Source organism: Microtus pennsylvanicus, chromosome 12, assembly GCF_037038515.1.
Source record: "Microtus pennsylvanicus isolate mMicPen1 chromosome 12, mMicPen1.hap1, whole genome shotgun sequence".
NCBI classification, from domain to species: domain Eukaryota; kingdom Metazoa; phylum Chordata; class Mammalia; order Rodentia; family Cricetidae; genus Microtus; species Microtus pennsylvanicus.
The window spans coordinates 66,968,831-66,993,033 of NC_134590.1; the positions used below are offsets into that span (position 1 = coordinate 66,968,831).

The following is a 24,203-nucleotide window of genomic DNA, read 5'->3' on the forward strand; positions in this document are numbered from 1 at the left end:
AGTGTTTATCACTGTGTTATCACAGTGACTGCAGGAAAAATTCATAAAAGTTGAATTTTGTTTTCAGAATTACTTGTAACTTGTTGTTACGGAGTCATTATCTTAGCCACCATCCTTCTCTCTCCCAACTCCATGTGCGCTCCCCTCTCTCTCTCCCTCTCGCTCTAAAATCATTGAGTCTCTTTAGAGCTGACTATATGTGCATGGGTGCAGCACCGTCTGCTGAAGCATGGAGGGGCAGCCTCTCAGGGGGCCGCACCTCTGAGGAAAGCTCACTGTTCCTCCCTCAGAAGCCATCAACAACCAATAGTTTCTCAGCATGGCATGGGACTCCATGATCTTCCCCCCAAGCCATGCTGGGACTGTGCTTGAGTTGACCTTGTACAGGTCCCTTGCACAGTCGGCCGTGTGAATTCATGTATGGTGTGGCCCTGTCATGTCCAGCAAATACTGTTTCCCTGCAGGTGTCCACGTCTTCTGACTCTTACAATCTGTCTGTCCCTGCTTCTGCAATGACCCCTGAGCCTTGGGGACAGGGAGCATGAGGTAGATGTCGCATTTAGAGTTGGGCACTCCACAATCTTTCTGCACGATGGTCAGACGTGCATCTCTGACTATCTTCTGCAAAAAGCTGCTCTAACGAGGCTTGAGAAATCAGTGCATAAATAAGAACTCGGGCAGTTTAATGCTATATCATCTTTAGCAAAGTAATACTGCCAGGTTCACCTGATGATGTGACAGGGTAATTTGGGGGAGAGGGGTGTGGGGAGGGCCTTTGAAAATGCCATACAGAAACCAACTACTGTAGAAGCTTCCTAAAATATATGCATATACAGATTAAATGGAGTTACTCTATAATGGGGGACAATGATCCTCACAGACACCATAGGCTATTAGAAAACATCCCAGTGACAGGCAGACTCCCTTCCCAGATATTTCTGGCTAGTGCCTTTGCGCTGTCGCCCTCCAGAACCTGACAGGGAGACTCTGCTGCTAAAGACACCACATACTAAGTGATAAAACCCTGAGAAATCTAGGTGTTGCCCGTCTGGAGTATCTATCCCGACAGCTCGCTTGCATACTGCTGGAAGGTTCTGTCTGCGTTACCAGGGGGGGAAGAGTAATCAGCAGTCTCGCCCATCTGTGAAAGCTGGAGCTACAGCACCAGCTGGCCTGGAGAGCGGCCACAGTTGCATAAATATTGCTGAAATAACCAGCCGTTTTCTAACGGGATTTAGAGCTCTCTTCCTAAGAAGGAACTCATTCCTGGTACCATTAACTAAGCCAAAAATCCATGACTGGCATTTCCAGTTTTTGAGGAACCTCCACCTCGATTTTTCCAGCGTGGCTGTACTAATTTTCTTTCACACCCACAGAATTGGGGGAGGGGTTTTTTTCTTTAGTCTTTGGCACTGATTGTTGTTTATTGTTTTGACGATAGCAGCTCTCTCTTGGGTGAGATGAGCCGTCAATGTAGTTATAAGTTTCTTTTTATTTATTTTTATGTGTGTTGGTGTTCTAGATATTTATGTAGTATAGTTTGTGTGTGTGTGTGTGTGTGTGTGTGTGTGTGTGTGCGTGTGTGCGTGCCCTCGGAGATCAGAAGAGTGTGTTAAATGTCCAAGAATAGAATTGCATATGGTTATAACTCACCATGTGGGTGCCGGGAGCCAACCTGAGTCCTCTGCAAAGAGTTGCAAGAGCTCTTAACTGCTAAGCCATCCAGTCCAGAAGTTTTATTTTGATGGGTAAGGATGATAGATAAATTTTATATAATTCTTGGCCATTTACTCTTCCTTTTAGAGCTATGTGATCAGTTTGTTTGTCCATGTGCTGATTAAACTTGCTACATTTGACTTATTATTATTGCATGTGTGATGTGTGGTGTGTGTGTATGTGTGTGCTTGCCCTGACGTGAGCAGAGGTTAGAGGACAGCCTCCAGAAGTCCTCATTTCCTGGATGTGGCTCCACACTCTGTTAACACTTGCAAATCTCAAGCAACCCCAACTGTAAATTCTTGTTTCTATTTCGTGAGACTGCATCATCAGAGTCTCTTCAGAAATGCCTGTTTTCCTCTGTTGTTCTGGCTGCCTCAGACATGCCAGGCCTCGTGGTGGGGTGTCTGAGTCACTTAACTGCATGCTGTGCAGGGGGAGAGATGGGTTTCCTTCCTCTAAAGGTGGAGACCCGATTGTCACAGCACTGTTTATGGAAGAAACTTCTATTCTCCAATGACAACTTTGGGTACCGTTGTCAGCACTCAGGTGGTAGTAGCTAGGATTTATTCTGCGTCCTCCATTCTTTTTCATTGTCGGTCTGGTGCTTTTCCTGCTGCTGTGGCCCCATGGTGTGTTTTAAAGTAAAGTATTGTGATACTTTCAGCATCACCTTTTCTGCTCAGAGTTTTACTCTTCCAGGGTATTTCCTGATTCATCATCATTTTAAACTTTTCTCTATTTCTGTGAAGAGCGTCTTAAAAATTGTATTGAGACTGCATCAAATCTATATGTCCGTAGTTCCTGTAATACAGCCCTTTCCACAAAATTATTACTGTCTGCCAGAAACACAGAGGGTCTTTCTGCATGGAAACAATATGTCTTCCCAATGAGAAATCACTCTACAACCTAAAGATCAATAAAGGAAAAACTCTAATAATCGTGTGCCGCTAGATCTGCACAGTGCCCAGAAAGCACCAGCCCACACAGAACCCCACTGGAGCCAGGCAGTGGTGGTGCACGGCTTTAATCCAGCACTTGGGAGGCAGAGACAAGCGTATTTCTATGGGTTCAAGGTCAGCCTGTCTACAAAGTGAGTTCTAGAACAGACAGGGCTACACAGAAAGACTCTGTCTTAGAAAAACAAAACAAAACAACAAAAAACAAACAACAACAACAACAAAAATGATGACTTCTGTGGTTTCGTGACCCCCAAGTTACACTTTGAGTAATGAAACATGTTCTATAGAGACAGAAATTTCAAGGTTTGATTATTTGGAAAAGTGGGAAGATTTACAATATAAAAAATATTGCCATAGTCATCCCAAGACAGACCAGGGCTGTTTTTCCTGCCCAGCTGTTAACCAGGGTCCTCCCTCACATCCAGATGTTAACCAGGGCCCTCCCTCCTGCCCAGCTGTTAACCAGGGTCATCCCTACTACTCAGCAGGATCACACTGATAAGAGACCTAAGAATTCTCCATTGGCCAATTCCACTTTGTGTGACTCAATATTTCCTAAGCAAGTTTAGTGGATCCTTTTAACATCAACATATTGATTCCAGTTTCTCCTATTTTGTTTCCATCTTATATCGTGTTTTTGTTCTTTCTTGTTGGGCTGCTCTTCTCATTAAAAAGGTGTGTATTTTTACTCCAGGCAATTGGAATGGGATTGTTTTTCTGATTTCTTTTCCAGCATTTTACAAACGCATTGGGTACAGACGGAATAGTGTACAGTAAGTTGTTCCTAAATAAGCATCTATTAAGTCAGTGAATGGCATTTCCCCTGGGACTGTTTTAAACATTTGATTAACTGCATTTTTAAAATTCTTCCCTTGGGTCAGTTTTGATCATCTAAATTTTCAGACATATGCGTTGTGAATTGTTCTGCGGCTTGGTGGCCCATAACCTCTATACTAAGCCATTTCCTCCCAGGAAAATCCAACACTGCAGCCATGAGTCTTGATTCTTTGGCTGATATTTATGATAGTTTCAACTATGGCAAACTGTGGTAAATAAATTCCAAAATTTGTTTGTATTTTACTAAAACCACAGGCCAACAAGATGGCTCAGTGGGTAAAGGTGTTTCTTCGGCAAGCATGACGACCAGAGTTCAACCCAGAAGCCTGCGTAAAGGTGGGGAGTAGAAAGAATCACTACAGAATTACCCTGGCCTCCACACGCTCCGTGGCACATGCACACACATGCACATACACAGCAATAACAAATCAATATTTAAAGCTAAGTATAACAATAGTAAAATGAAGTGGAAATTATTGTGAAAGTACTAACCCCTTGAATATCTTGAAGAAACTGGGGATTTGAACCTACCACCTTCATTAGTAAAGAGCAGGTCGGCCGTTGAGGCACAGTGATTGCTGCCAGGGTAGCGATTGCTGGCTTAACTTACAGGCTCTGGGGAAGGGTGGCCTTCACAGTTTGGCCAGCCTGTAAGATGGCAGTGGCCGGTGGCATTTGGAATTCAGCCAGCATTTAGAGACCAATCCTGAGTAGAGGAACTGGATGGCCTCTGCAGGGACACGGGTTTTTCAGCCTGCTGATTGGTTGGCACTTACAGCACAGTTTCAGGAAATACAGCAATGACTGACAAGGAGTCAGTGGCTCTGGCTAGCTAAACAGAGGACAAACAGTCTTAGGGAGCTAGTGGTAAACAGGTTGGTCTCTTCCTGATGTTTGAGGAAACCTTATCCAGATGTTTTCTACTTGGTTTCTTTTCAATAAACTTTCCAAAGTGAAAATAATAGTGCCTGCTCTGATCACAAAGTGGTTATTGGAGTTCGGCTCTGAATGAGTTAATGTCCGCCCTCCTGAGTCTCTACTGGTCTTATAGGTCTGGATTTGGGTTTTATCAGAAGAGCGAGCTACACAAAATCTTCATAAAGAAAAATTACGCCTGAGGTTTGCCTTTAGAACCTTCAGGGCTGTTGCATACTATTAGTGAGAACGTCCCAGTGGCGAAGCGCAGCGTCTTGATAAACGTTTGCAGGTGTGTTTCAGTCGCAGCACGTGAGAGTCCACAGAAAAGAGAATCACGGCAAATGCAGCCCTTTTAAATAGGATTAGAAGCTTGGCATGAAGTGTACAAAATTAGTCAAATTATTTTACACAAAATGAAAACAAATCGCTATATTGTGATATTTGAACTGTGTATATTGCTGTATTTTCAAAGGTTTTGCTCCCAAAGATAGCTCTTCAATTTTTCACTTTACCTTATATGTCTTGTGGTATTGTGATATTTAAAATTATTATATTTTAAAGCAAAATCTAATTTAACACCTACATAATTCCAGTGAGTACCAGTCTTTTAGCATGGCATTCCCGTTAAGGTGGCATTCATCTCTAGCTTATGTCTTTGTGTTTTAGGTTTCCCTGTGTAAGTTTATAGTTAATGCCTAGTCTCTGTGCTTACATTCTGTCCCATGACTAGAATTTGTTTTCTAAATTTGTTTATTTTATATGTATGATGTTCTCCTGCATATATGTGTGCCATGGATGTACAGTGCCCATGGGAACCAGAAGATGGTGATGAATCCCCTGGAGTAGAGATATAGGTGGTTGTGAGCCACCATGAAGGTGCTTGGAATCAAACCTGAGTCTTATGCAGAAGCAACAAGAGTTCTCACCTTCTAAACTAGTTTTTCCACAATTTTTGCCTGATGAGCTCTTTTGTTTTTCCAAAAAGCCTTGCATATACTCCGACATAACTCTTGATTCGTGAACTCGTAGTCCTAGGTTTGCCTATGTTAAGAAAACTAGGACTTTCCTCGTCATTACCTGGTGTTTTCTGTTTTTACAACTACTAAATAGATTCGGACGGAAAAGAGCTAAAATGTTGCCTATATCAGCAGGTGTGCTAGAAATTGTTGATGTTTTTTGACTTTCTCAAAGGAGTGTTTCTGGCTCGTGTATGAAAGAAATAAAGAAAACTGGAAGGGAAACACAGACCCCCAGACAACCCGTGATCACACCAGTATTTGAGAAGTCCCTTCCAGAAACTGCTGGCCTGCTGCCGGTGAAGGAAGGCCACCATCTGAGTGAAATGGGTCGGGATGAAGGAAGGTAAAAAGCTGTTCTTTACCTCCTGTGAAGGAATGCTAATGGGCTCCTTTTCCAAAATGAAGCAGTCACTGCACTAGAAATAAGGCGTGCCTCCCTGCCCGTGCTGCCGGAAGATGAAGGTGCAGACACGTGACTTTAATAAACGGCTGTCAGCAAAGCCAGACAGTGCACAAGAGAGACAGGTCCCTGGAGGGCTTTTCCTCAGAAAAGTAACAGAGAAGTGGGTGGCAACTGGTAAAGAAGGGGTGGAGTTTAAAAACATTTTTCCTTTTCCCTCTTAAAATGCCACTGTTTTAGGAGATCTTTGCAGGAAGATGAACTAGATCTAGTGTAGAAGGCAGTAAATACAGCTGAAATTTGTATGACAAAGTATTTGAAATCTTAATACATTGTATCAGGCTAAGAGTAAACTGTAATTTGAGTTTGTATAAATGTAAATGCCTGTGTGCGCGCACACAGAGAGAGACAGGAAAGAGATCACTCATGCAGTAACGATCAGAAAGAAAATGCGACTCTACTTGCCAATGGGGATGACGCCGTGAAGCGAGGCTGTGGAGGTGGAGAGCTGGCTCTGTGGCTAAGAGTGGCTGCTCATGCAAAGAACCCAAATTTGGTTCCCAGAACCCACACAGGTGGGGGCTCAAGCTCCAGGGTGTCAGGTGCCCTCCCGTGACCTCCTGGGACACCAGCACTCCTGTGCACATACCCCACATAGACATAGACACACTTGGGTGCACACATGTGCGCGCGCGCGCACACACACACACACACACACACACACACACACACACACACAAACTCCCAGACTGACCTGGAAATCACGCTGTAATGTGTGGCTGAGTTTACAAGCCTCTGACACCATGCAGAGTTCAGCCTTTGTGGTTAATTGCAAGATAATGAAGCTACTGTTTGTAATTTTAAGCACAAATGGCAAGCAAACATTAATTCCTTTGCTGGTATATATCTTCATAATTCCTATTGTTTCCACAGCGTGTCGTGGCATGTGGCACTTATAATTTGAACAGTATCGTCCAATCCCAGCAGTTCCGAGGTTCACTTCTGAACCAGCCGGCTCTCAGTGTACACTCACACGGTGGCTTCCTTCCCCACCTCCATCCTTCCTTTACAGATTATCTAGTACAGCATCACACAGGTCGTGAAGGAAAGAACAGCCAAGACACACAGAGAGTGCTTTAGGGTACCGTGCACCAACTGCATAGTAGACGGAGAACACTAACTCCAGTTATAAAGAAGCGTGTCTCTGGGTGGGAGGCATGGCTCAGTAGGGAGGGAGGGAGGGGCTTCTCAGTAAGTAGGCAAGAGGATCCAGATTGGAGTTCCAGGTCAGAACGGTTTGTAACTCTAGTCCCAAGGGATCCAAAACCCTGTTCTGGCTTCTGGGGGCACCAGGCACACATGTAGAGAAATGGATGCAGGCAAACCATTCATGCGCTTTGAATAAATAAATAAATAAATATTTTAAAAGGGGATTTCTCTAGAAGAGAACTTAAGTAATGCTTTCTAAATACGTTTTACTGTCTGTAATTCTGGTTGTGTCTTTTTATGACAATAAGACTGAAACTTATGCTAAAATGATAATTTTTTCCCATTTGGCTTTACTGAAAAACTTTGATCCAAATGTAATTCTTCATTACAATATTAGTAGTGTTCTAGTTTTATTTCTGTTGCTAGGCTAAAATACCCAGGCATCAGGAACTTGGGGAAGAAAGGGTTGATTTTGATCTCCCTGTCCAGGCTGCTTTCCATCACTGAGGGATTATCACAGTGCTAGGAGCCTAGAAACCTAGTCCCATGACACCCAGAGTCCAGAGCAGAAAGAAATGCATGTGCAGTTTCCATATTCAGCCCCCTCTCTATTCATCTACAGTCTAGGATCCACTGTATGGGAAATGGTGCTGCCCACCATGGGCTGTTTTCCCACAGTATTTAATGTTTAGTCAGGACTGTCCACTATGGACATGACCTCAGGCCAACCTGGTCTAGAAATCCCTGCTGAGTCTCACCTCAGGTGACCCCGGTGTGTCGGGTTGATAATTAGAACTAACTATTATTCTTCATCCCTTAAGATTAACTTCTGTTTAGAGTTGAATACACTTCAGAGGAAAAGATTGTGCTTTAAATCAAATATAACTATTATGGATATGTGAAGTAAAATATAACTGTAGAGGCTGTTATATAAAACAACAGTGTTTGTGTTTTATATATTTAACATTTGCCTGAAAAGCTTTTATCCTTTTTTTAAGGCTGACAAAGAGACAAGCTAAAGAGAAGCACAAGGTACTGTAAACGAATAATCAGAAATGTAGTTTGATTGGTTGTGGGAGGAAAGCAAACCAGGGGAACCTGGACTGCAGGCTGGGTGACATCACACTGGGAGGAGCTACAGCTATCACACCTGCCATGGGCATCACCATAACCCTGAGCAGTGAGGATGTGAACCTGCAGCCTCCCAGTGCCCACTGCCAGTACTGCCCACCCCAAGTCTGCACCATGGGTGTCTGGTAGTGAGTCAGGCCTTTGAGTCCTCACAAGGGTAGTGTCTGTCCCACAGACATCGTTGTGGCAAGGAAGGTTTTGGAAGCTAAGTTTTATTGTGTGAATGATAAGAGTTTCAACCAGGGGAGTGTGGCTATGTTTCCGTGTGCCAGGCTGCCAAAAAGGATAACCCAGGGTGACGCTCTCCCGGAGGCCATGGAGACTGATGCTGAGGAAGGAAGAGATATGATCGCTGCAGATTTGCAGGTCCTGGTAGTTTCAGTTCAACGCAGTAAATACACAGCAGATCTTACCCATTCTAGAGACTGTCCATGGCCCAGGCTCCTTCACACAATTTACCTGCAAAATTAGCAGAATCATTAGCCTGGCAGGGGGGAATGAGGAGCTGGAGAATGTTCCCAAAGTTGACTGAACAAGCCTGTAAAAGTCCAAAGTCAGGCAAAGGTTTCCAGTGTCTGCATCTGTAACCATGTGACATTCACTGCAGGATCCCAGTGTCTGCATCTGGTCACCCTAGGATGTCCACTGCAGCATCCCAGTGTCTGCATCTGGTCACCCTAGGATGTCCACTGCAGCATCCCAGTGTCTGCATCTGGTCACCCTAGGATGTCCACTGCAGTATCCCAGTGTCTGCATCTGGTCACCCTAGGATGTCCACTATAGTATCCCAGTGTCTGCATCTGGTCTCCCTAGGACGTCCACTGCAGTATCCCAGTGTCCGCATCTGGTCACCCCCGGACATCCACTGCAGTATCCCAGTGTCCGCATCTGGTCACCCCCGGACATCCACTGCAGCATCCCAGTGTCTGCATCTGGTCACCCTAGGATGTCCACTGCAGCATCCCAGTGTCTGCATCTGGTCACCCCAGGACATCCACTGCAGTATCCCAGTGTCCGCATCTGGTCACCCCCGGACATCCACTGCAGTATCCCAGTGTCCGCATCTGGTCACCCCAGGACATCCACTGCAGTATCCCAGTGTCTGCATCTGGTCACCCTAGGATGTCCACTATAGTATCCCAGTGTCTGCATCTGGTCACCCTAGGATGTCCACTGCAGTATCCCAGTGTCTGCATCTGGTCACCCTAGGATGTCCACTGCAGTATCCCAGTGTCTGCATCTGGTCACCCTAGGACGTCCACTGCAGCATCCCAGTGTCTGCATCTGGTCACCCCAGGATGTCCACTGCAGCATCCCAGTGTCTGCATCTGGTCACCCTAGGATGTCCACTGCAGCATCCCAGTGTCTGCATCTGGTCACCCTAGGATGTCCACTATAGTATCCCAGTGTCCGCATCTGGTCACCCCAGGACGTCCACTGCAGCATCCCAGTGTCTGCCTGCATCTGGTCACCCTAGGACGTCCACTGCAGTATCCCAGTGTCTGCATCTGGTCACCCTAGGACGTCCACTGCAGTATCCCAGTGTCCGCATCTGGTCACCCCAGGACGTCCACTGCAGTATCCCAGCCCACTGCACAGGGATGAGCAATGGAGGGGTGCTACAAACCAGGGTGCAGAGGAACAAGCTGAACAGGGAGACCCAAGTGTGTACTTGGAATGTAGGCCAAGATTCTTCAGGAGGCTTCCCCTTGCCTGAGACAGAGAGAAAATGGAGAGGATGAAGGGAATCAAAGGAGACCCTGAGTTGGTAGGCACCGCAAAGTCCATCCATCCTGTTGAAACTTCAGTTAGAACAACAGATGCCCAGAGATCCCCAAACCAGGACTGCAAAGAGCAAAAGAGCTTGTTCACCAGCTCTGCAGGTCCAGCTGACTGGCTAGGTAAAGCCAGACTTACCCTTTCTACACAGCCCCTCTTAGTCTGACACCAACAAGACAGGAAGTGAGATTCCAGCAGAAGCGAAGGGAAACCGTCCTGTGAGTCAGATAGCTAGAAATAACTGCTTTTTCTGTATGCTGTGAGGCTTTGATTGTTTATACTTAATCCTAATTTGTCCTAAATACTTAACTTGGCTTAAGGCCTGGAGAGATGGCTCAGAGTTTAAGAGCACTGACTGCTCTTCTGGAGGTCCTGAGTTCAATACCCAGCAACCACAGAGTGGCTCACAAGCATTTATAATGGGATCTGGTGCCCTCTTCTGGCCTGCAGGAATACAAGCAGGCAGAACACTAAAAATAAACAAACTTTTTAAAAAGATAGGTTATCAAAGACAATATAATGTTGTATCAACTGAAATATATTAGGGAGGTAACTCAAAAAGACTTTTGCAAAGAAGTTAATGTTTTTGAAAAAAGAAATCAAGCAACAGGAGACGCAAAGGCTGGGTGTGGTGGCATACACCTTTAATCCCAGAGACAGGCAGATCTCTGTGAGTTCAAGGCCAGTTTGGTCTCATAGAAAATTCTAGGTCATAATAAAATCCTGTCTCTAAATTGATTAATTATTAATAACCAGGAGATGTTACTCAGAGTTTCCTTTGACAAAATCAGTTTTATCTAGAATTACATTTCTGCTTATGCATTTTGTCAAAGTGTAAAGCTACCACTTTTCTGTATTTACTACATACTCTATGAATTCGGAAACGTTTTGAAATAGTGCTGTTTTACAGATGGAAACCCAAGTAAATCAAGTCAATGAAATGAAAGAAGCCAACAGCCGAAGTCAGCCTTCTGCGACAGCCGCAGGAAATGGTGAATAGCCCTGTGCTTGCTGTGAGTCCATCTGCGGCTCAGTGAGCGCTGTGAAGGAGCGTGAGACAGGGTGCTGTGTGAACAGGAGGCGTCTGCTGCATCTGGGTCCTATTTATGCATCCCTCAGTCCTGATCACAGAACACTGAAGTGTCTGTATTCTGGGCCCCCAGGCAATGGCCTCTCCACCATTCTAGACAGAGAACCACTTCAAATCCCAGCAGAAGAGCTCTGTGAGAATCTCCGACAGCCAGTGGAGCAGGCTGTAATAACCATAGCGCTCCTCCTCTTAGAACTTGATCCAACTGCCCCTAGAACTCTCTATTTTGAAAATTCGGAACCTGTCATATGCTGTCACTTCTCAGGGCCAAGAGCTCGCTCTCCCCGGCTGCTCTAGCTTTCTGTGGGTCTCTTTTCAGTCCACTACCCTTAGATGTTTGTTATGGTCCCAGAGCCATGTGTTTTCAGTCGCTCTGCTGGGGTCTTCTTGACCAAAATAAATCACATGTGCCATGTGTTAGATGTCTGAAGGTTGAAACACATATTTCGCCACCATTGTCAACATGGGTAACAATGTATCTTCCTCCACAGCTGTTTCCTCAATTGTCTTATATTCCCCTATTAAGAAGCTACTAATTCATCTTGAAAAGTACGTGAATCATTTTCTACTCTCATTACCAATAGAGGAGACTTAAATTCCTCTGTATTTTTGCATAGTATTATCATGGGCCTTTTTTATTTCCACCGTTCTAGTAAGTGGCTATTGTGAATATCAGTGTCGTTCTTTAAACAATATTTTAGTACTTCTTTGAGATTTTCATATGATGTATTTTGTTCATATTACCCACCCTTCCCCAGCTCCTTACATAAACCGCCCTCCTCTCTATTTCCCCCGAGCTTTGGGTTTTACCCCTTCTACCCCATGATGACCAGATAGTCTTGGGGCTGGGAACTGCCTTGTCATGTTTGTGACCTGCCAGGGGGTCCCATCATTAAAGAAAACTGACTCTCTTTCTCTCCCCACCACTATCAAGCGTCAATAGCTCCTGAGCTAGCAGTGGGATCTTATGCCCACTTTCTCCTTCTAATGCTGAGATTTTTTTTCTGCTTGAGGTCGTGCATGTCTTTTGCATACCATGACAACTACTGTGGCTTCATACGTGTAACTTCCCTGCTATGCCTTGATGTTAGCCACAGTCTCTGCCGCTTAGAATTTCCCAGTCACTCTTCCTCCAAGACCCCTGGGGAGGGGTGTGATGTGTGTGTCCCCATGGAGCCAAGCTCTCCACAGTCTCACACCCTCTCCATGTTGACTATCTGAGAGTCTGTGTTAATCACCATCTACTGCAAGGAGGAACTTCTCTGATGAGGGTTGAGAGATGCTCTGATTTATGTGTATAGCAGTAACTCATTAGGGGTCATCTTAACGCTGTGTCCCTTTAGCAGAGCAATAGTTCTAGATTCTTCCTTAGGGCCTTCTTTTCAGATTCTTCCTCTGACCTACCCAGCCACAGATTCTTGGTGCCTTTAACAGTGCCAGGTATGGATTCCACCTCATGGCACAAACCTTAGATCCAATGACATTCACGCCACTGTTTGTCCAGTAGGCACATCTGTCAGGCCGGTCATTGCAGGCTGCAGGGCTCACAGCTGGGTGAAATGATGATTACGCTTCTCCAGTCGCATGCATAGCGCCTTCTAGTACCGTGAAAGCTAGCCATAGGGATGAGGCCTCCAGCTGAGTACCAGCTTGGTTTGTCCATGTTGTTACTCAAGTTTGTGTTGTCTTCAGCAATATGGTCTTACTGTCAAGCCAAGAGTATTGGCAATAGTGGCCCCCACTGGCCAACAACTCAAAAAGAGGTAGCCTATTCCTGATGTGGAGATTTTTATTTGTTAGCACGGGGTGTCTAGTTGGGCTTTGTCACCTCCCTCATTCAGTGTTATTTTTAGATTCAATGTTAAGCTTCTTTCCCATGTATTTATTTTCTGTGTGTGCATGTGTGTGGTTCTGGGGATTAAGCCTAGGCCCTTGTGCATGCGAGGCACTTGCTGTACCACTTAGCTATAGCTCCAACTCTAGTTACTGTTTTACTTTGAAAGACTCTTGGTCAGGCTGGTGCAATGGCTCAGAGGTTAAGAGCACTGGCTGCTCATCCAGAGGTCCTGAGTTCAATTCCCAGCAACCCCATGGTGACTCACAGCCATCTACAGTGGGATCTGATGCCCTCTTCTGGAGTAAGGTTGTACATGCAGACAGAACACTCATACATAAAATAAGTAAATCTAAAAAGAAAAGAAAAAGTCTTGGTAAGTTCTCAAGTGACCTTGAGCTCCCGACCTGGCTCAGGTACTAAATGACCTTTGCTACTCCTGCCCCAGCCTCCTGGGTAGCTGGGATTACAGGCCTGAGGCACTGGTTTCCTTTGTCACTTTGATGTCCCATGCAAATGAAAGCACCTAGATTTATTCCAGCTCACACTTCTAGATCCCAATCCATCACAGCAGGAACCACAAAAGAACAATGCTTTTGACTCTCATGGGTTCACACTCAGCTAGCTTTTCTTACACAGCCTGGATTGCCTGTCTGGGACAAGCCACAGCACAAGCCACAGCAAGCACCAATTAGCAATCAAGGCCATGCCATACAGAATGCCCACAAGCCAGTCTGATGGCGTAGCTGAGGTTCCCTCTTCCCTGGTGAGTCTAGGTTATCTGAAGTTTACAGTAGAAACTAATCACACATTAGGCCTGAATTGTTTATCTTCTTTAATAAACTGTCTTTTCGATACTTTTGTCAATGTTTATTAAATTTTAATCATTAAATTCCAATTTGATCTCTTTATCTTCAGGGAACACATTTCTCATTGCTTAAATTGTTTTGACTTAATAATCCTGTAACAGTTTCTTCTGGTCTTAGTGGGTATATTAACAAGAGGAGACATACTTATGCTCCACACTGTCCCACGGACTGTCTGCTCCATCCCTTACTGAGTAGGCTGGTTTCAGATGGTATCTGTGAATTTCTTTGGGCACTGTGACCAAATTTTGTGTCTTGTGTTTGTAAACTGTCCCTGAATGCACAAACTGGGCAGGACCCAACCTCCTGTCTGTATCCTCCCCGTCCATGCTGGAATGTTGACTATCTTGGCTTTCTTCAGGTCTTATTCAGGGTTGGTGTGAGTTCATGGAAACTGAATTTATGTGTATGTGTGCATACCTGAATGTATGTATGCTCACCGTGTGTATGTGTGGTGCCAGCAGAGGCCAGAGGACAGTATCAGATCCCCTGAAACTGGAGTTACAGGTGGGTGCTGCGAATCCAGTTCAGGCCTTCTGCAAAATCAGCCAGTAGTCTGAACCTCTGAACATCTCTCAAGCCGTTAGGTAGCTGTTGTTGTTGTTGTTGTTGTTGTTGCTGTTGGTGTTGTTGCTGCTGCTGCTGTTGTTGTTATTGTTGCTGTTGTTGTTACAGGGTAAAGATGTAGCTACTTTTTATTCAGCCTGACAATCTGTCTTTCTGAAGTTTTCAATCATGTTCATTCTACATAATTACTTGAATCTATTGAGTCTTCAACAACATTTTACTGGACATAGAAGTAGCAAACGCTGACAATTCAAAATTTACAAACATCTTTAGGCTTCTAAAATAGAACTCCTAGGGAACTGTTGTTGAACGGAATTCTTAGTGATAACACAAATGGCCGGCGGACCCAGATTCTGTGTGAGAAGTGTAGAAGGGCCGAGAGAGCTATGAGAGGTCCTTTGGATTGCAATCGCCAATCTGAGAGACAAACTGCTCTAGAGAGGCGCCCTCCGCAATGTGCAAATGCCTTCCCATGGGGCTTCCAGCAGGAAGAGCAGGAGGCAGTGTTAGGTCACTGCAGCAGTGCAGTTGGAGAACGTGGCTTTGTTACCTTAGTTTTTATGTCTTGACTTCAGGTCATAACACTTAGGGGCAGAAGTATGTCCATAACTCCGATCAACTGCTTGCTATGGCTTCCTATGTTTTCTTTTATTAACAGATTATAAGATCTACTGTTTTGAATGTATGTTTTATACATTCATGACATGCAGCCTAAGTTTTTTCAATATTCCTATGGTATGTGGTTCTGTGAATTTTTCAGATTATGTGAAACCTCAATGCACTTCAAAAAACACAATGTATACGTAGACCAACACTGTTTGAACATGCCTTGTTCAAGTGTAAACTGTAGTTAAATTTGTTCACAGCTGTGCTGTTTAGTTCCTGTTGATTTGGATTTGTTTGAGAAAAATTAAATTTTTAAAAAAGGTGACTCTCATGAGTCTACTTCTCTTTGAATTTCAATATGGGATACATTTAAGTCACATTAAACAACTTGACCCCTCCTTCCTGTTCTTATGATAGCCTCCAGTCCTGTCTGGTCTTCCCTCCCCCTCCCCTCGCCCAGCCCCAGTAATGGGCAGGACCTTTCTGGAAGAATGTTGGAACTTTTGCATTACAATATGTCCTATGGAGCCCAGGGAATGGAATGCGGTAGTGTGGATGAGAATGGTCCCCACGGGCTCACAGAACAGGATAATTGCCTCTCCCCCACACCCTGCCAGTTGGTAGAACTGCTTGGGTAGGACTAGGAGGTGTGGCCTTGCTGGAGGAGGTGTGTCACTGGGGCTGGGCTTTGAGGTTTAGAGAGATGCCTGCTGCCTGCTGTACTGCTCCTGGTACGTCTCTTTCGCTCTGCCTCTTGGCTTTGTCTCAAGATGTAAGTTCTCAGTACTGTTCCAGTACCGTGCCTGCCTCCTGCTGTGTTCACAGCCATGACCTTCGGTGGACTCTAACCCTCTGAAAGTTAGCCCCGAATTAAAATTTTATAAGTTGCCTTGATCATAGTGTTTTTATCACAATAGAAAAGTATCTAAGACAGCTACATTTAAGTTACGTTAAACAGCTGCACCCTTCCTAATCCTGTTCAGACAGCCTCCAGTTCTCTGCAATGTAGACAGAACCTTTTTGCTAACCTATTGTACCCTAACCTAAGATTTTATTCAATTGTTTGCTGGAAATGGACACTCTTTAGGCAGTCCATGGGCTCTGCAGTTCCCTGGAAGCTTTTTTCAGTTGCAGATGCTTTCTGCACAAGCATTTGTCATGCTCTGCTGTTGAAGGGGTCGCAGATCTGCAGCGTCCTGCCACACTGCTCTCTTCCCTCCTGCATCCTGCCCTGTGATCTCTGCAGACTCACCTCCCTCAGCACGGAGAATCCAGGAGTCTCCACATCAGTTCAGTCTCCTTATTTTCTGCCTGAACCCTCTCTTTATAGGGAGAGATGACATTGGGAGACCTTTCTCATCTGTTTTCTGTCAATCATAGATTGTTATCTTTATAATCCATTATCTTAATAATTGTCAAAGGAAATATTTTGGCTGTTTTGGTTTTCTTGTTTCATGTTGAAATGAAATCCGTATCTGTTGCACCACCTTGACTGGAAGTAGATGGCAATGGAATCTCCATGAACGAACGGACCAGCTAGAGAGCTTCCCCTTCTCCATGTCACTGACTCCAACTCATCCCACATTTCTCAGGGCAACTTTTTCCTCCTTGACACATCTGCCTTGAGCCCATCTTATATTAATTTTCATAGGTGATCATAGGACTGTCTCTTACAGTGTTTATCTGAATATATAATGCTCATTTATCTGATATATAATGCACATTTTGTGTCATTTCTCCTCTAGATTTGAAACTAAACAAAAATGAGGTGTATTAGTCAGGGTTCTCTGGAGTGACAGAACTCATAGAAAGAATACATTTATATAAAGGGAATGTACTAGAATGACTAACAGGCTGTGGTCCAGCTAGTCCAACAATGGCTGTCTATCAACAGAAGGCCCAGGAATCCAGTGGTTGTTCAGTCCATGAGGCGGGATGTCTGAGCTGGCCCTCAGCATATGCTGGAACCCTGAAGACGCAAGTGGAGGAATGGACTTGCTAGAGAGCAGGCAGGAAAGGAGAGCAGGCTTCCTTCTCCTTGTCCTTCCTATCGGCTTCCAGCAGGAGGTGTGGTCCAGATTAGAGGGGCATCTTCCCACCTCAGAAGGTCTGGATTAGAAATAGGTCTTCCCACTTCTAAATTATTTAATTAAGAAAAACGCTACAGGTGTGTCTACTGATTTGGCTTTTAGTCAACCCCAGATGTAGTTAGGCTGCCGGCCGAGAAAGGCCACCACACAAGGTCTCGCTTGTTTTATCTGCAGGATTCCAGCCTACGTGATCCTCGTTAGAGGCACGTGGTGCTTGTTGTTCAGCGTATGAGTGGCTGACGTGAAGACGCGGTCCCTACGTACAATATATGCTCGTGTGTAATTTATTCTCGCGCTGTCCTCTCTCATACAGACTCTAGCAGCCTGCTGAAACTCTGGGATATGATTCATTCGTATGAAAGACTGATGGAGCTTAAGAACAGCCACTGCGAACTGCTTACAAGAAAACTTGAGAACATGGAAAACAGAGCTAGCAGAGCGCAGAGAGAACAGACGGAAATAAAATCCTGGTTACCGCATAGAGGAGGAGAATGGGAAGACCTCTGCACTTTGAGGCATGGCATCTTATTTGGTTTTTTAATTAAAATTTTTATTTTCATGCTATATGTATATGTGTGTGTGCCTACATGTGAATCTGTGTACCACACGCATGCAGTGCCCCCAGGGGCCAGAAGAGGGAGGGCATCAGATTGCCTGGACCTGGAGTTACAGATGACTGAGCCACTCTCTGAGGGCTAGCAATCCAACCCCAGTCCTGTGCAGCCAGTGTTTTTCTCCACTGAGCCATCTCTCCAGCCCTGTGACACCTTAGTCTTGAAGAAACAGTTGAGCCATCATATTGTGTTGTAGATCTGAAGTAGAATTCTCATCATTGCTGGCGTAAGGTCTAGTGCCCTAGAGGAAGACAACATTTTCAGTCCTGTGGAGTGTAAAATTATTGGGGAAAATGGAACCAACTCATTTAGGTATGAGCATTTTAAATAAATAAATTCACAATTTTTAAAACTGAAATTCAAGTGGCTATGATGAATTCCATTATTCACTCAGGACTGAGAATTTGTGATCATTCTCAGACCTTTCTGTTTCAATTGATGCTGCAAGAAATACCATTTGGACTTTATTTTCTAAATTTCTAAATATTTTGGAAAAAATCATCCATATATAATTACTTGTTTAAAGTATAGGAATCATTTTTAAAGGCTTGGATCAATACAGTTACTTCTTCTAAAGAAAGCTTAATATTCATTGATAGCTCCAGCCAAAGAGTATAAAAGAATCATCTCTCAACTCAAATATTTTTAAACTTATATTTTTATAAGTTTACATTGCGAGGGATCCAACAACGGTAGCCATGACTGACAAGCCCTCCAGAGGCTGTTAACCTGCGCCCCATCTGTACTTTTAACACAAATAAAAAGAAAATGGAGGTCACTGGTTAATTTTTTCAGTATATATCTTTCATACATTGATAAAATTAATTCATATTTCTATGAACTACAATACTGTTGAATGAGGAGGTCATGTATTGTTCACAAAAGACCGTCAAGCTTCTTTTGCAATAAATAATACTGAGATATGCTTAAAGTGTTAGCAACAGACAGAATGAGCGATAACGAACACTAAGTTCCTCCTCTGGGTCCTGAGTTATGGCTACAGACAGAGCCAGCGTGTGAACATCTGGAGGTTCTTCTTTGCAATGAAATCATCTGAGGCACATCTGGCACATTGTATGGTGATGAAATTTTATTTCAAGTCAACTTACTTGGTTATTTTGAAAGGTAATAAATCAAGAAGTTGGTCTGTTAGTATAAGAAAATCACATCCCACAATGAACGTTTTTCCTAAAAACTAGTTGTAATATGTTTTAATACTTCAGGTTCCCCTTGAAACCAGGTGGGAAGCAAGAACATGCTGAGTCTATGTTTCAACAAAAGAAGGTGCAGCTGAGCAGAAGAGAGGTGCAATGCGGTGAAAATGTGGAACAGACTCAGCACCCAGAAATCGGGAAAATGATTGCAGATGCAAAGGCCATAGAAAACGATTTGAGACAGGTAAACTCATCGTGAGTAAAAGTCCATATTTCTCAGGGCTTGATATTAGTTGGCTCTCTTCGATTTTGTGTGGTTTTAGATAAATACTTGTGGCTAGCAGAAAATTATCAGGAAAAAAAAAGTATTGCTTGCCAATTCCTCACTGAAAATACGAAAACATGCGGTTACACCAACTTGAGACTTGCACCTCATCAATGAATTGAAAGTAGGAAGATTAAATTTAAATAGTTATCCCAAACTATAGCTAAGACAGAACATCTCTCAAACCATTTCCTAAAACAAACATCTTGTTTTCATCTAAAATATCATGTTAGTTTTTATCATCACTAGCACATATATTCCTGTGATCATTCATATATGTAGATATAAGTCAATTTTCAAATTATGGGTTTTGAGGTATTTCTGGAAATTCAGACATACAAATTTCCATATTTTACCAGTTCTATCAATTTGCATATCCAATAATACCCAATAATACGTGCCTCAGTGTTAGAGTAAACATCCGTTAATTTCCTGTAGATGGCAGGTAGTATTGATTTGGGCGTGGTGGAAATAAAGTCCTGCTGTTACAGCTCAGTTAATTCTACAGTTACAGAACAGACGTCCCCATGGGCGATGTCCAGGGTAAAGGGCAGACCGATGGTCTTAACAGCTTATTGCTCATTTTAGTTGCAGGGACTACAGGACCAACTCTCAGAGACAGCACAGAGTTCTGGGAAGACGCAAGCCAGCTTACAAAGGTATAAAGTAGGGTGGTGCACGGATTCCCGTGAGCTCTGCAGAAAGAACAGTGTAGTACAGAAATTCTAACCCTATGTTAATGGGTGCCCTTTGGGGAAGCCAGGAAACTCGCTCAGAATTATGATGGTTGAAATGCATTGTTTAAGTCTTGGACGTTGCTCAGCTGGACAGCTTGGTATATCTGTGCGTACCAAGTTGAAAGGTTTAGTTCTAAACCCTGCAAAAATTAAATGTGCAATTTACACTATTATGCACATTATCCACAAAACACTGCAGGAAGAAGATGAAAACTTCCAAACCACATGCTTTTCAGACATTAATAATGAAATTATTCTTTCAGATGTTAGTTCAGAAATTGTGATAATGTTTTTTAAAATTATATATGTGAATCAGTACCAAATGCATTTTAGGCTTGAAATTCGACTTTCCAAGTTAAAAATTACACTGAGGGAGCAATCAGCAAAACTTGAACAGATTCAGAATCAACTGCTGCACGAAGGTTTGGTGAGTCTTGTTTCCTTCTGCCATATTAAAAATGTCTTCTCTAGGTGGGTGTTCATGCTGTAGACTCTTCTGTCTGGGTAATAGAGCCTTCGCTGGCCATCACTGAAGTGGAATCCCAGACAGAAGATTCCCTCCTGATTCCCACGCTGCCTTCCCAGCTTCACCATCACATGACGACAGCGTGAACGCCACCTGGAGCCCCTGTAACCTGGTAACTCTGAAAAGCAGGTGCTGTGTGGGTCCGTTGTTAGTGACAACATCACAGAAACTGGGGCTCTCAGTCTTCCACATCAGGAAGGGTCACTGAAAAGTAATTCGAGATTTCTTAGAAACTGGCCCCATTTATTCCGATGCTTTTCACACATCAGAAAGGAGAACATGTTGAAGGGTCTTCTGTGTACAAGAATGCCAAGGATGTCCTTTTACTGTCGTACAGAAATGTACTGAATTGAAACAGTGAAGTTTGAGAGCTGTATAGCTGGATTTCAGGCCTATTTAGCTTATTCAAAAAGAATGAGGCAGGGGCTAGACAGATGGCTCAGTGGTTAAAAGCACTTGATGCTCTTTCAGAGGACCCAGTTTTCATTCCCAACACCCACATGATGGCTCAAAACTGCCTGTAAGTCCAGTTCTGTGGGATCTGATACCATCTCCGACCTACAGGGACACAGGACATGTACACAGTATACATATATACATGCACACAAAACATTTCTACATATAAAGTAAAATAAACCTTTAAAAATGAGGCATATTTTACAGGTTTGCCCCAAAATGTATAAGGAATTAGGCTTAGAAATAATAGCCTCTTAGAAGCCTGCTATGACTCAAAAAATAGATGAGTTTTTGCCCCCGGCTCCATCAGCAGACTTTAACTCCTCCATAGTGTCCTCAATATGCCAGAGATTACCAGAGCTGATATTTTACATTTGCAGTTAAACAGTTTTGTGCAAATTGTCTGGGTGGGTGGAAAATGGCCTCCAGCAATATAGTTGTTAGCTTCCATCTGAAAGGGAATTTCAGAACATTTACCCAAGGTTGTCAGTGTAGCAAATGAAAAGAAAGGGAAACGGCTGGTGATGTGTGCATGAAAACGTCTACTATCTAAAAAGAGAGACAAGGCAGAGATTCTGGACCACAGCTTCACATTGCCAAAGTCTGAAAAGTGTGACTTTCAAAGTAGTGCCAACCAAAACCAGCAGGAAATGCATGCCATGAGCATCCCCGATGGAATCCGTCCTGAGGCCCAGGTTCCATTCCCAGAACCCATGTGGTGTTCCCAACCATCTGTAACTCTGGTTCCAGGGGAACTGATGCCCTCTTCTGGCCTCCATGTGTATCAGGTACACACACATACATGCAGACTCTCACACATGTACATAAAATAAAATAAATCCTTTTTAAAATCAGATTTTAAGTTAGTAGAAGGTGCTGGATGACAAAAAGAATTTTAGATAGATTGTGTGTTAAGGAATTTTGGAACCCACTGGGAGGGGTAAGTCAGGATGGTAGGGAATCCCGAGGAGTCAAGCAGAGTTTTATACTATGTAGTGTTAGCATGAAGACACTTCTTAAAGAAAAATAGTAAGTGAAGAAGAAAATTTCAAACTTCCAAGAGAATTCTCACAGAGAATGAATATTTTCTCACCCTAAAGTCAGGTGAAAAAGACTTAACAAATTATAAGAATGTAAATTCTACTGGTATTGGCTTAAACACAGACAGGTGGAGCAATAGAATCAATTCAAAGACCCAAATACTAATCCACACACCTATCAACACCTGATTTTTAGCAAAGAAGCTGAAATTATATAATGTTATATAATGGAAAAAAAGAAAGCATCTTCAACAAATGGTGCTGGCATAACTTGATGTCAACATGTAGAAAAATGCAAATAGATCTATATCTATCTCCATGCACAAAACTCAAGTCCAAATGGATCAAAGACCTCAATATGAATCCGACCACACTGAACCTGATAGAAGAGAAAGTGAGAAGCAGCTTTCAATGCATGGGCACAGAAGATCACTTCTTAAATATAACACCAGTAGCGCAGACACTGAGAGCAACAATAAATAAATGGGACCTCCTGAAACTGAGAAGCTTCAGTAAAGCAAAGGGCATAGTCAATAAGACAAAAAGGCAGCCTACTAAGTGGGAAAAGATCTTCACCAACCCTACATCAGACAGAAAACTTATCTCCAAAATATATAAAGAACTCAAGAAATTAGTTAATCCAGTTAAAAAATGTGGTACAGATCTAAACAGAATTCTCAACAGAATAATTTCAAATGGCCAAAGACACTTAAGGAAATGTTCAACATCCTTAGCCATCAGGAAAATGCAAATCAAAATGACTCTGAGATTCCATCTTACACCTCTCAGAATTGCTAAGATCAAAAACACACTGATGACAGCTTATGCTGGAGAGGATGCAGTGTAAGGGGAACACTCCCCCATTGCTGGTGAGAATGCAAATTTGTACAACCACTCTGGAAATCAGTATGATGGTCTCTCAGAAAATTTGAAATCAACCTACCTCAGGGCCCAGTAATACCACTCTTGGACATATACCCAAAGGATGCTCAATCATACTACAAGGACTTTTATTCAACTATGTTCATAGCAGTATTATTTGCAATAGCCAGAACCTGGAAACAACCTAGATGCCCCTCAACCAAAGAATGGATAAAGAAAATGTGGTACGTTTACATAATGGAGTCCTACTCAGTGGGGGAAATAAAAAAGATATCTTGAAATTTGCATGCAAATGAATGGAACTAGAAAACACTATCCTGAGAGAGGTAACCCAGACCCAGAAAGATAAACATGGTATGTACTCACTTATAAGTGGATACTAGCTGTAAAGCAAAGGATAATGAGCCTAGTTCATGATCCTAGAGAAGCTAAGCAACAAGGTGAACCCTAAGGAAAATATATATAGATTCCCCTGGGAAGGGGAAATAGACAAGATCTCATGACAAAGAGCATGAGAGCATAGGGGTTTGGAGGAAAGGGAGGGTGGAAGAGGAGGAGGAGGGGAGAAGGGGAGGGTGAAGAAGAACTTGAGGGAACGGGATAGTTGAGATGGGGGAAGGACAGAGATAGAGAGCAAGAAAAAAAATATTTTGGTTGAAGGAGCCATTATGGGGCTAGCAAGAAACCTGGCACTAGAGAAATTCCCAGGAATCCACAAGGATGACCCCAGCTAAAACCCTAAGCAATATTGAGAGGGTGTTCAAACTGGCCTTGCCCTGTAATCAGATTGATGACTATGTTAAATGTCACCATAGAACCTTCATCCAGCAGCTGGTGGAAACAGAGGCAGAGACCCACAGTGAAGCACTGGACTGAGCTCCCAAAGTGCAGTCAAAGAGAGGGGGGAGTGAGAACATGAGCAAAGAGGTCAAGACCATGATGGGGACACCCAGTGAAACAGCTTACCTGAGCTAATGGGAGCTCATCAACTCTGGCTGGACAGGGAAGGAATCAACATAGGGCCAAACTAGTCCCTCTGACTGTGGGTGACAGTTGTATGGTTGGGGCAGATGAGGGACCACTGGTAGTGAGACCAGGATTTACCCCTACTGCATGTACTGGCTTTTTGGAACCCATTCTCTTTGGAAGGACACCTTGCTCAGCCTAAATATAGTAGGGAGGGCCTTGGTCCTTCCTCAAAGCAATGTACTTTACCCTCTCTGAGGAGTGGATTGGGGTGGGGTAGGAGGGAAGGTGGAGGGAATAGGAGGAGGGGAGGGAGTGGGAACTGGGATTGGTATGTAAAATGAAAAGATAGTTTGTTTTCTTTTAAAAAGAAAAAAGAAAACCACACACAAAAATGTAAATTCTATAAAAAATTAATGATGAGGGGGACAGTTAAGAGCACTGGCTGCTCTTCCAGAGGACCCAGGCTCAGTTCCCAG

The 24,203-nt window shown here is 43.6% G+C and overlaps 1 protein-coding gene across 1 annotated transcript in view; it reads left to right on the forward strand.

Moving 5' to 3' along the window:
- LOC142832391 (uncharacterized) overlaps window positions 1-24,203 on the forward strand; it is a 128,888-nt gene that overhangs the window by 88,126 nt on the left and 16,559 nt on the right. Inside the window, exons 21-28 of the mRNA XM_075942807.1 lie at window positions 5,100-5,109; window positions 5,625-5,795; window positions 8,060-8,093; window positions 10,882-10,963; window positions 17,338-17,539; window positions 18,862-19,036; window positions 19,706-19,776; window positions 20,188-20,281. Of these exons, the coding sequence (XP_075798922.1) occupies window positions 5,100-5,109; window positions 5,625-5,795; window positions 8,060-8,093; window positions 10,882-10,963; window positions 17,338-17,539; window positions 18,862-19,036; window positions 19,706-19,776; window positions 20,188-20,281 (839 nt within the window). The remainder of the gene's footprint in view (window positions 1-5,099; window positions 5,110-5,624; window positions 5,796-8,059; window positions 8,094-10,881; window positions 10,964-17,337; window positions 17,540-18,861; window positions 19,037-19,705; window positions 19,777-20,187; window positions 20,282-24,203) is intronic.